The 13,348-nt window shown below is 45.5% G+C and overlaps 1 protein-coding gene across 1 annotated transcript in view; it reads left to right on the top strand.

Moving 5' to 3' along the window:
• The first annotated feature begins 9 nt into the window (after positions 1 to 9).
• Positions 10 to 13,348, top strand: part of LOC8039593 (DNA replication complex GINS protein SLD5) — a 36,860-nt gene continuing 23,521 nt past the window's right edge. Inside the window, exons 1-4 of the mRNA XM_040499524.2 lie at positions 10 to 221; positions 327 to 473; positions 965 to 1,018; positions 4,907 to 5,001. Of these exons, the coding sequence (XP_040355458.2) occupies positions 120 to 221; positions 327 to 473; positions 965 to 1,018; positions 4,907 to 5,001 (398 nt within the window). The 5' untranslated portion in view covers positions 10 to 119. The remainder of the gene's footprint in view (positions 222 to 326; positions 474 to 964; positions 1,019 to 4,906; positions 5,002 to 13,348) is intronic.

Here is a 13,348-nt window from a genome sequence, read left to right as displayed (position 1 = left end):
GCCGATTGCAGATTCTGCCAAAGTGAATGGGAGCGAGGGTGGGCGAGAATGGGTGCGTTCGCGGTTCACGCGCCTTTCTTGAGTTTGTTGTAACGTTACGTTGGTTTGTTGTGTGATAAATGGCTTCGGCCGGTTTAGATGCCTCGAGAGGGGTAGAATCAGCCGAAGACCTCGATGACGAATGCATCTCGACGGAGCAGTTGGTAGAAAAGTTAGAAGAGGTGGGCAGGTTTTGAGCTCTTGGAAATTTACCGGCCTGAGCACTGTTTCTAGTCGTGAGGGCCCACAGGGACCCCACTGATCGTTTCTCTGTATGTCGGGCACAGGCGTGGCTGAATGAGAAGTTTTCGCCCGAGATATTACCGTACCTGGGAGACGTCGTGGACTGCCTCCTGGACCAGCTGACGCACATGCAGGAAAACCTCCAGCAGATTGACAAGGGAGACTTCCGAGTCACCGTTCACAGAATGGAGGTGAATGCAATTGGTCGCAGCGTTGACAGCCTTGTTCATTTAGGCGATAGACCTGGCACGTTGTTCTGGTGCACATTTTACTGCTACAGGTCGTGATGGATACCCAGGACAGTGAGAAAGGAACGAAGAAACACACCTTGCAAGTGTATGGGGATTTGTGCACCAAGTTAACGAAGGGCATCGGGCACGTCTCTGCAAATGCCGAGACGTGTGTGTATGCACCTCTCTTGTCGTCCGGTCGTCTCCGGTTTAAATTATGTGTAGCCGAGAATTCATTTAGACCGCATGGCGATCTATGTGTTCTTCTGTCCTTTTTAGTTATTTTTTTTTTTTTTTAGTTTCAGATATTTTGTTTTAGATTCCCTGCTTTCTGTTATTCGTGTCCAAATACTGCATGTGTAATGTCCACGATACAAATAGTGTTTATGTATAGTTTTTTCTCTTGATATTGGCTGTCATTAACTATAAAACAGCTTTCTTGGTTGTTTCAGCTCGAGCGCATCCAGTACATATTAACCAGCTACATGAAGATCCGCCTGGGAAAGGTAGGATAACCATCCTGAGTCTCCAGATGCGTTAGTCTCTTGTTGTGTGTTTTATTTCATCATGGTTCATGGCATTGTCCACATGTCCCCCTTCACCTGGCTCTCTTGATTAGTAGCAAACGACACAGAGACCATTGAACAGATAAAATAACTTCTTGTTGAAGGCTCTTTTACTTGTGAAGTGGCCCGATCACTCTTTGGCTGTGTTCCAAATCTTACTCAAATGGATCCGAGTTACTTTGGCAGATCGTATCACGTGACAGCACAGATTGAAAAACGCTGGACGCGGGTAGGTTTTAGAACGCCAAGGTACAAAACCCTTACCCTGGAGTAAGATCGAGTAAATTTTGGAACACGGCCTTTATGTGCCTGCTGTTCTCCGACGTTAGTTTGAGCACGGCCAAGGCTGCGAGCTGGTAGAGCCAATCAAGCAGTCGTAAACTGTGTGTGTGTGTATTACTACTGGCTGATCCTATCTTGTGCAGAGTGTGCATCATGACCTTGTGCTTTTGCCTGTGCAGGTGTTTATGGCTTTCAGCCTTTGACTACACTTTGATTTAGAGTAAAATTGAGTGCAGTGTTGGGGAGTTCCAGCTGCAGAAATAACAAATGGCGGTCAAGGGGGGGATTGGTTGGCCAAGGGCATCAGAGTGTATTGGAATCCACGCGGTTTACGACAGGTAGTACTCTGTGATCAACTTCAGTATTTCTTTTTTTTTTTAAGGTGCATGCACAGCTACCGTAATATCCTCAGAGGTGGCCCACCTAAAATCGAAAGCAAATTGGGTGAAAACAAGGAGTGGGCTAACTTTCAATGTCCAATAAAAAGAAAAGTTGAAAAAAATGCTAATTTTAGATTTTGAGACCTGCAAAGCTTGTGATTGCAGGGAGGGGCAATGAACCAAATACGACTGTCCTTCCCAGTCAGCAATGTTTGCTTATCTCCTGCCGTCGCTAAGTAACACCTATTCTGCCGAGGTTACCGTTGGACAAGGCCCTGCAATTGTTAAAAGTGGGCTATCTTTTTGTGTTTTTGGAAAAAATGGCAAATCGTGCCAAAAGTAGGGGGCGGGTTACCTTCCGGGGGTTGGGCATCTCTCGTGATATTATGGTAGTCTGACACTTGAAAACACGTTGTAGCTACAGGCCACGCAACACAAAAATGGAAAAATCTGTACCGGCACGGTCTAAAGGGGGATCGTTTCACCGTGGGCACTGCGTTTCAGCGGGTCCAATCTTCCGACAAAGTGTGATGCAATGGGCAGTTGATTTTTGCTGTATGACGCACGGGCAGTGAGCACGTTTGAGGACACCCGCCTCTGACTGGTCACTCAACGTAAGCGTAAAAAACACGAGCGCCGCAATCACTTTGATTCAGCGTTGTGTCTCGGGGATACTAAACGAGGCACCGTTGCACTAAACAAGATTTATTGGTAAGCGTTGGTCGCCAACAAGCAGTACATATTAGAGATCCAACGAACGGTCGGAGACATCTCGCGAGACGAGCAAACGAACTTTGATCAATGCCCTCCTTGGGTACGTGCTGATAGCGTTCGGAAACAACGATCCAGACAAGTGGGCTCAGATCATTACAGTTTTGTGAACATCATTCAAATCCTCACACTGTTTTGTTTAGGCGCATATTACAATACTGTGGACCAAAATTGGGTTACTACATTGCCGCTTTGCAAAACAAATAGCTCTACAAAAACACAGAATCATCCACATATATTTTGCTCGGTACCACAAACATTATGTGCATTATGTACAGCCAAACATTGCACTCATATGCAATCCTTTTACACTGGTTTGAAAATAATGAGGAATCAATCCCTGAATTCATAACACTTTTTTTGACGTCCAACAGCATAATTTCAAGTCGCTAGGGGGTGATATATACAAGACTCGAAATCAAGCGAACTCGACACGCAGTAGCGATTGCACATCGACCAGTATGTTTCCACACTCCTCATACACAATAAAAGCAAACCCCTAATAAAAGAATGCCGTCTATTGCAAATTGCATCCGATGAAACAGGCCAGCTGCAAAGGTAACTGTGCAATAGCTTTCGGACAAAAGTGAGTTGCAGAGTCGTTACGTGCAAGGCCATGCACTCATACTGCGATTAAGTTTGGTATGCACATAGTGTACTTACATTTGTTATATCCAAAGTAATGCAGCGTTTAATTCATCATTGTTGTCAAAATTAATCTTCAGATTCTAAAGGAAGCACTTGTTGACCATCCGTCGACTATGATAACTTCAGTTTAGGGCTAGTGCTACATCTTGGCAAGCGGGGAGCACCGGCGATGATCACATAGACTTTTACGGCCACAGTCACGATTGAGGACAGCTCCATGTGAATCATCCAACCACCGAGCACACGCAGACCGTGAAGACAACGTTTTCAGTGTCCAGTAGGATCGAAGCAGCAACGTTTTTGGAGGGGGAAACCCATGGCACTGGGCTGGCCGAACGGTCACCGTCAAGCTGCGGATTTGCAAAGGGGGGAGGGGGGTTTAATAGCACATCACATTACCCGTTCACAGTGGCGTCACTAGGGTCAGTGGCAACCGGGGCAATGGTTCTCAGCGACGCCTGGGGTACAACTTTAAAATTGCGCCATTAAAAGCCAATCATCCGCAAGGCTTTCAGGGAGATGTGGTCGATACGGTTTTTCCATCACAGATCGGAGGCAAGATAGATCTTTTAATTCATTTACAGTTTTCAGGATTTTTCGATTTATAATGAATAACTAAATGCCGGTGCTGATATTCTCGTAGAAATGACAACTTTCTTTACGCTGGGGGCATTTGTCATGACTGACGCTATGATTCAATGTTATCCGAGTCTTCTGTGTAAAATCGCGCTGTCATGCATGTTGTTGATCTCTCTGTAGACAACACGGTCATTGGCAGACATTGAAATGATGGAGCCAACATCCATGGCGATGTCATTGATATAAATGAGAAACAAAAACAAAAGGGGTCCTAGGACAGAGTCTTGAGGTACACCTGAACTGGTGTCAACTGTCTGGGATTGGAAGCCATTTAAAACCACATACTGCTTTCTAAGGGATAAGTACTTGTGAACCCATTTACAAACTTTGTCATCAAGTTTATTACCGCGAAGCGTAGAAGTGAAAAGATCGCGAGGCACAACATTGAAAGCCTTACTGAAATTAAGAAATATGCAACGAACACTCTGTCATTTGTCATTCATTAGCCATAGCTGGTCGTGAATGAATTCAACTAGTTACGTGCTACAAGAATACCCCCTTACGAAATCCGTGTTGTGAGGAATGTAAAACTTTAAACACGCTAGAATGAGTTATAATATTACTATAAAGAATGTGTTCTTGCTTGAAATGCTTGTCCGCGATGTAAGTTGGTTGTTCTGCTTTCGCTGACCTAGGGATCATTGAAGAAAATGCAGTGAAGAAAGCTCACAATGGTCGCTAGGGTTTTGTCCTTGAGAAGTCCAGTCTTTCGAGACTCTCATTCCTATTCGCCCTTTTTTGCTTGGCAACAAACTCATGACACCACCTGTAGGGTAGCCCTGCCTCACACTTCCGGTCTGGGTACATTTCCTAATTGTTTATATATCATTCTGTCTCCCTGAGGGCGTAATATGTAGTGCTATAAGCGACCATTTCCCAGAGACAGCTCATAGATTTAATTTTGAGTGTATACTGCGAAATTGCCGTCTAGTTCAGGGCCGGAAGTCTTTAAGGGCTATTTGCACACTGGTGCCACTGCGTCTCAACTCATGTGAAAAAGAGCAAACTTTATGAAGTGTCACTCCCCCTAGCTTCGCTCTTCTGCTCTTTCTAGAGTCCGACTTAGGCAAGTTATTCATTTTCAGCCCGTCTTTCCTTGCTCTTGCAGATAGAGAAACACGGGGCATTCATCCTCAATCGGCTACGCAGCAGCCACAACGACCAGGAGTTGCTGTCACCTGAAGAGCAGCGATATGCACGAGCGTGAGTTACACTCTGACCTGTTGTCAGTAGCTTTGCTTCATACAAACACAGCCAGTCATCAGAATAGCGACACTGCCACCAATGGGAGAGGGGTCTTCAAGGGATTGGAGTGATGCTATTAACTTTTTGACGGTTAAGGTTTTTTCTCCAAGAGATGATTCCTAGTGGTCTTGTTTTGTTTGCAAAGGAATAGTATAAAGAAAGGGTCAATGTGCAGGTTTTTTTCTTAATTATCTAGTTGGAGCACATACAGTGCTTGCAAGCTTTTTAGGTTTACAAGCATCAAATGAAAATATTGAAGGCGAAAAGTCGTTACCTTCTTCTATTCGGTTTCATTTTTTAATTCCGAAAAGCACGAGTACATGTACTGCGACTACTGCCAGAGCGGTCGGTATGCGAAGTGAGCATCACGGGATAGAGTGTCTAATTTGAAAGCTAGAAATAGCCCAGCAAGACGAAACAGAGCAGTTTATAGTTCATGAAAGACATAACCAGGGCTCGCACAAGCTTCAAAGAAAAAATATTCCAGGGTTTTCAAGGGCTTTTAAGGGCCTGTAAAGATATTTTTAAGTACCCCTTCCACTACTCTATTTAGTAAATTTATGACATAACAACTTTTTGAAAGGAACTGCAAAAATTCTTTATTGCACAATACCTAAAAAAAGGTGCATTGGCCAAAAAGAGGTGCTAGTAAATGGTTTAGTAGAGCTACTGCAGCTTTTCCTTGATTTCCTGGTTGATGTTTAGCAGTTCTTGCATCCTGGTTTTCGCCGGTTTTCTTAGGCTGTTCGACTTGACAATGTAGGTGATGTCACCTGTTGCCTCTGCTTTCTCAGCGAAGTAATCGGCTGGAGCAAACGTTACTAGACCAACTTAGTTGGGAAACTGCCATACGGTCTGATTTGAAAAATTGGCTCCAATCCGTAACAATGCCAGAGGCCCCCCCGTGACGGCGGCAGAAATGTGAACTAAAGAGCTGCATGACATCAAAACATGACGACTGCGGGCTCCTCGTCAGGCGATTGGTTCAAACGAATGACACGCTCTTGGCGTTGTGTCGGAGAGTCACCCTGCTCCCAGGCGGCGACCACGGTGTCGTTGGCGAGTCTGGGGTGCCCTCGTAAAGCACCAATCCAGAGTTTCGCGTCCCCAGAAGCATCTCCCGTTCCGTTCGCGTGAGGGCACTGAATGGGAGCAACTCATCTGCGAGCGCGGCATTGTCGTCTATTTTTAAAGTTTACAGACCGCCGTGCGCTATAGTTAGGGTTCTGTGTTTTCGGATAAATAAAAAAAAAATTTGAAAAATACTCGCCGGTTAATTTTCTGGCAATTAGAATTTATCCGAAAAACTTCAAATTTTTAGGTCACAGCGACAAAATAAACAGCAAAAAAGGTAAAGTTTTACACCCAAAACTTTATAAGAGCCCAAGGTCAGTGGTCCTGAGGAGATTCCACTTCAGTTTCCTTTGAAATTTAAAACTGCTGACAAAAGGGGTTTGCCTTTTAACACGTCGAGGTTCCTTCGGGACAACAGGTCATGGTACCCGGACCTTATTTATTTTGTTTTTGAATTTTTATATTTTACGCAGTAAAATAAACTCCGAATTTCAGGGAATTGGGAATCTCACAAAAATAAACTCCGATAAACCCCAAATCCCCAGCGAAAAATAAACTCCGAAAAGCACCCTCCGAATTTCATGAGAAATAAACTTCGAAAATATGGAATCCTAACTATAGCCAAGTGTCCACTAAATCCTACCGACACCGACAGTGCTCCTCGAGATCACGTCCGAATAATTTGTTTCGGTTTAAAAAATTTATATGTCAACACAAAAATAGGAGTCGCGGAGCACTAAAAAAAAATTGAGTGGGAATGCTAGGACACCAATGCATCCGTAAACGCCTTCTTTTAGAAAAAAGATTGAAATTTCTTTCATGGTCCCTTTAAATTTTGGGGACAGGAATGGTATATAAAATTAGAAGTGTAGAACTGCATGGTCACTGAGACATGGGAGGCATGTTATTGATGATATGGTGCTCAGATGCATTGTTAGCACCAAATCTAATATAAGAACCAGATTTAATGTATTTGATGGAACGGGTATACCCCTGATGGGCTCTGTGTGTCTGACCACCACCAGCTCGTTTGAGCCCTAACCTTTTGTTCACTCTGTAATGGATTGAGAAAAGTTAAAGTTAGAACAAAGATGAATAAATTCGCTAGTTTCTGATAGTGGGTTGGAAACTGACGCTACACCAGACGGGACATGTTAGGGTAATTAAATTCATCCATCAATATATCCAGCAGTCTAGGAAACTGAACAAGATTTGGTTAATACAATCATGTAATACATTTACAAATCTATGACTGCTGTTTGGGATCTAAAGAAACTACGACCCGATCGACGTGATGGTAGCGGTTTATCAGAATGAGAACATGGCAGATTTTCCCCCGCGCTTGACCCCGTTGCCCACTTCTTCATCGTCTCGCTGCTATTCTCCAACATCCTCCCACCCAACAAAATCAGACCGTTTTGCCGGAATTTCTAGATGGTAAAGAAGCTGGATGGGCCTTCTTATCTTCACACCCCTTCCGAGTCGGATAGTGCTGGCACACACTTTCCCATCTCGACCAGGGAAGGTCTTGTCGACGACGACCAGATCCCAGAATGTTCTTGGGCGATGGTCGTTCCTGAGAAGCACCACATCTCCCACTTGGATGCCGCTAGAGTGAGATGAGCCTACCATTTTCAAAGATCGCAGCTCCAAGCGACCAAATTTGAAAGACTTCACGTTACACGTCCTGCGCCGCTGGCTCCGTGTGAGCGTTCGTTTCTCGGGAACGGGAGTAGAACATTTCCGCCGCTTCCTGGTCATGGTGGAACTTCGGGCCCGTGATCAGATGATACCCGTGGTCCGAGCTACCACGGCGGTGCTTTTTTATTGCAATATCTTGCATTTCCACCAAAGGCTGTTCGAACAGGGTACTTAAATTGAGCCCCGCTTCGTCGCTCACAAAGTCCTGGTAGCGGTAATCGTTGTTCTCTCGGAACGTTCGCAAGGGATGTCTGAGGGTTTCGGTTGAGATTTTTTCACCCAGTAGTCCACTTGACCCTTCCACACTCTTTTCTATGAGGCCCACGAAGAACTTCGCCACCAACTGCATTAACATCTTCCCCCGCCTTTCGATTCGCTGAACAATTCAAGTGTACCTTTTGTGATGCCAACATCTTCAAAGGTGAACTCGTGGACCCTCTGGATCGGTCCCGTTTTCGAAATTTCTTGCAGTCGACGCCGACAACTTTGCCCTCCTGAATCTCAGTAAAAACGCTTATGAGGTTGGCCGGTTTCAGAATCTTCCCCTGTGTTTCAACAGTACCAGTGAGAGCACCTTCATCCCCCTCCCAGTGATGTGATTGTTGGCCAGTTGCGCCAAACTGCACCAAGGGGCTAACCTTGCTACATCCTGCTACATTTTGCCAAAATAGGGGTAATCTGCGCCAAGCCTGCGCCAAAGGACCAATTTTGGTCGCTTTTCAAAACCAAAACTAAACTGAGTACTGTAATTGAGCACGCGTAAGCTAGCTGGCGCAAGTGGCCGCTCGACACAAAGTACCCTGCATCAATCGTTCATCCGGTCTTGTATGGTTCTTCCCACCGTCTCTCGTTTCGCGCTCTCATTGTCTCGCGTCTTTTTAAAAAAAATTTCAACGATAGACGCGGGCGTCTGCGCACGCTCCGCCGCTAGTGTTCTGCTTACCAGCCATTCCGTCATGCTGTGAAACGAAACCCAGTTTTTGCGCAGCGGGAGTTAATTTGTGAGCTGAAGCACTCGTTCCTGAAAGCAGCGGCCATGGGAAAATTATTGTTGGTCCCTGCCTGCCAGTCACCGTAATCGAGCGACATCGGGTGTTGCCGTCCCCATGTCGTTGCAGATATGGCGCTTCCTAGACTGAAACGCAAAGACCGCCGCATACTCAACATTCCTGTTCTTGTTTAATACGCTGCTACAAAAAATCCATCTAGCTCCAAGATGCAGTGTCGAAGTATTGATCAACTAGGTTTCTCTCGGTAGGCTTTCTTTTGAGAGGGACCCCGGTACGTGAAAAATCTGCCGCGAAAGAAAGTTGGTGAAGAGAAGTGAGCTAAAGCAAAGAAGGCAATGTCTGCACGCTGAAGCCGCACTGCGCGCTTGTCTGTCTCGAGTTCAGTCGTTGCACAAAGCGCTACAAGAACTTTGTGACGCTGGCTCGCTATGTCTTGCATCAATGTGCTCAATTTTTTTTCTTCTTTTTTAGCTTGTATTTTGTTTGCCAGCCTGGCAAGCACGTGCCGCTGGACTGTTTTTTGTCGTATGCTGGACAGTTACATTTTGCATACAATTTTGGGATGCAGTTGGCAATGGAGCGGAGTGACATGGTTTAGATCGAACAGCCATCTCCGCTCGCGCGACAATTTCGCCCTGCACTGCAGTAGTTACGTGTTTCATCGATTGGAGACTGCTTCCATTTATCATAGAGCTAGTACACCTAATGCTGTGCTATTTACTACTAAGCTGGTCCTTTTCAAATAAATTTTAATATCTGCAGTTTGATTCTTATTTACCTATAGCGGGTACATATATGTGTATCATATAACTGAAGAATTGCAAAATGTGTCTTGTCATAGGCATTTCTGTTAGATGTTGAGAGACTCCCAGGTGGTCTAACTTCACTATAATTTGTTTATTGCGGCGAGAAAAGTGTCCTTCATTTGTCCAGCACTTGAAATTAATATTTTTATTGTTCTAAAAATATCTGCTCCAAAAGCCACTTTTGCTGCTCCTAAACACTGTTTTGGCTGCTCCAAAAGGTGCTCCAAAACGGCTTAGGCCAATCACATCACTGCCCTCCCCATCATTGCTCATGACGTTCCCGTCGGGGATTCCGCTGTCCTTCTTAGAGTCACTGGCACTCAGCTTGGGCTGGAAACCGACAGGCTCCGATAATAGCTGAGCGTCAGCTGCTTCAGTGTCATCTTTGAAGACAGATTCCCTGCTATTGCCGGGGCTATTGCAAGGTGTCAGTACTGTACAGGGCCTCCGTTTTGTCGGATTCCACGTCACTGTCTTTCCGGGCTGCTTCCTCGGGCACCGGTTCACTCTTGATGGTTGACTGCTTGGGCTCTGGCATATCCTCCTTAAGTACCTGTGGGGTATTCCTCTCCCGTAGCTGCTGAGAAGGCTGGTCACTTTGATGTCGAGTCATTACCTGCATAACAGTTGCTTGGTGCCAGCCCACTTCCGGTAATGGTCGTACTGGACCTTGCAGTGTCCAACCAAATATTGTTTCTACCGCTATCAAATCTCCGTCAAGTCGCTTGATGGATCCAGTGACAGCCTTCCAGTAATTATCCGCTCCGATCAGTATATCAATGCCAATGTCTCTCTTGAACCCCGAGCATGAAGGATCGGCGAGTTGCAGCGTGCACGTTTGAGTTGTCCTGCAAAGGCTTACAGGGAACGCAGAAGAATGGCAAATGGCAGGAACTTCTAGAGCCTCAATTCGTACCCGTCTCTGATCATATTGGCTTTGGAGCCATACCTCTACCGTCCGGAGTTTACTTGCATTATCAAGGGCAGTATCGCCGAAGACTGTGATGCTCAAAGCCTCTTTTCCTAGAACCTTACAAGATAGCTCGTTGACAAGCCTGGTCGTTACAAACGTACGCCGGCTCCCTCCGTCCAGTAAGCACCGGAATAGGCGGCGCTTAGTCTCCCCTTCTGCCCAAGTTGTGGCAGTTTGCAGAAGAACTGTTTCGACGCTGTTAGACACCGCACTCGTTACTGACACTTCCGAAGTGCCTGGCTATGACGACAGATCAGGACTGACCTTCGTGGGTTTGAGGTCAGGATTGCAAAGGCAAGTCATGTGTCTCCCTTGGCAGTTGGCACAGCTGAAAAATCTGGAGTTGCGACATTCTCTTGCCCGGTGATGTCTTTTGCAGCACCTGAAACATCGGCATCTCTCTTCAGTATTTCTTTTTTCTCACTGATGGAACGCACATTGCATTATTGGAACGAGTGCTCACGTGTGTCGCAAAAAAAGCATGTGGCATCTTGAGCGTCTGTCCTTGCAAATAAAGCTGTTGCCGATGGAGTGAGTTGTGCTTTGCACACCTAGTTTGATGAGCTTTCCTTTTGGGCTTTTGATAGATTGGCTTGATTGGGCTTTATTTCCAGGACGCGCTCTCGGCTCTCTACCTCGGACTTCAGAAATTTCAAAAATGTTTGCAGACTACCGGTGCTATCCGCGATGTCGGTGGCTCTTTGCTGGCAGTAGCAGAGTACAAGGTCATCAGGAAGTCGCTTCTTCCCGGCAGCATATAGCAGCACACTGTACTCTTCCGCCTTTCCGAATAGAAAGCTCGTCAAATATCTAAATTTATCAATTGAAGAAAGGTCTGGGTTGTTTATAGACCCTTCATATTGATCCCAGAAAGGTTTCCAGTTATGGAGATCTCCTTTGAACTTTCGTATTTCTAATCTTGGAAGTTTGATCGCTATCGTTCTTGACCGTTGATGGCCTGGTCCTGATCCTGTAACCGTTCTACAGCATTTGATACGATGTTAGGCGTGTGCAGGGCATCCATCTTGAACGTGGCTCTTTTTCGTAAACGGCGGATTGGCACTTGATAAACCTCGACGCTTTCCATCTCTTCTTCGAGGTGATCAATATGAACCCCATCTTCAATCTCACTGTCAACTGCCTTCAATGCTGCTTCCTTCAGTTCGAGGATATTCAAGTTTTCTGTGAGCTCACCCGCGGTTGCATCCGAGGAATCCAGTAAAGCTTTCAACTCGTTGGTGGCTCTGGTCACCGCTGACCGTATGACAGCTCGTTTCCTCCGCAGTCGGTCCATTCTGAAGGCGATGTGTTATCCAGGTTCCGTGTCTGTCAGATGGGGATCTGTCACTCATTTTGCCGGGCGTCTCTTAGATCCCGGGTTTCGGCACCAGATGTTTGGGATCTGAAGAAACTACGACCCGATCGACGTGATGGTAGCGGTTTATCAGAATGAGAACATGGCGGATTTTCCCTCGCGCGTGACCCCGTTGCCCACTTATTCTTCGTCTCGTGGCCATTCTCCAACAACTGCTATTAGGACACAGCTAGACACCTTTGTTGTCCGTTGCCGCACATTGTTTTAGTTCTTTAAAGGTTTTCTGAAGTGCAAGCTGGTGTGACATGGCCTTGTCCAGGCCCGTGTAATGTACTCAAGTACAACTTCCTGTGGCAGTGCAGTCGAAGGTATTCGCGTCTCCAGCTTGACGCTCGCCCTCCCGCGGCGGAAATGGGAAGCGCTCTAGTGAGGGCCCCCGATTCTCCTGCTCAGCGGGCATGGCGGAACTGCTCGCAATCATGGCTCGCGAAATGTCGTTTCCGAATGCAAACAGCACTCTTCACTGTCCCAACGTAGTGCTGCAGCCGGTATGGGATTGTGCGTTACTGGAGAGTTTTAGTATTGCCCATAGAAGCAAATGCAAGCGGTGTGCGTTTGCGTTAGAGTTGCCTGCCCCACGACGTGCGTGCGCCTCATCGCCATGCGCCATCCAAGACCGCAGTTTCGGGCTCTGCGCACGCGCAGTGTGGAACGCGCAAAGATAACGCAAACACACAGGGCTGGAGTTCGCTCGTATACGCAATATTAAAACTCACTAGTGTTTCACCGGCTTCCAACGCCAGCGAAACGTGCTGCAGTGAGCAGACGTGCAAGCAGGTAGGCGGTCCTTCGAACTGGAAAGGCTGAGATTGGCAAAACGACGGCGAGCAAATACAAAAGTAAATAAATGTTAAGAAAAAACTAGTAATTAAAAAAAGGCTTTTTTTAAACTTTTGGGCATTTGGTCTGGAAGTATATTGGTGGCGACTTTGGACGTTTCGCCGATTGTCGAAAGTCGTGACTTTAATAGCACAATATACTTTACCCATAATTAACGTAATTTTACATGGATTTCTCACATTAGCTAGAATGTTTTCATTGATTTTAGATTATTTTTATTTTATTTGTAATTAAAATGCAGCAATTGGAACCAGTGATGATAATTAGCACAGTTTTCATTGTCATATTTCTTCGCGCGTTTAAAATTAGATCATAAGCAACAAATTATATTAGAGCTTGAATAATTACTTATTCAAATATTCAAATTTTAATATTATTATTATAATACAAATTGCGGCAATGTATGCCTCTAATTAAAGCCAAGATTACGAGAATAATCTATTTAACCATAATAGTCTTTCCAGAAAGGTATAATTCTGTTTTCTTTTTAGCATATGAAAAACTGACATAGTTATCAAGATAGACA

Source organism: Ixodes scapularis, unplaced genomic scaffold (assembly GCF_016920785.2).
Source record: "Ixodes scapularis isolate PalLabHiFi unplaced genomic scaffold, ASM1692078v2 PGA_scaffold9__187_contigs__length_104089568, whole genome shotgun sequence".
NCBI classification, from domain to species: Eukaryota; Metazoa; Arthropoda; class Arachnida; order Ixodida; family Ixodidae; genus Ixodes; species Ixodes scapularis.
The sequence above is the reverse complement of the archived record's forward strand: the minus strand, read 5'-3'. Positions and strand labels throughout refer to the sequence as shown.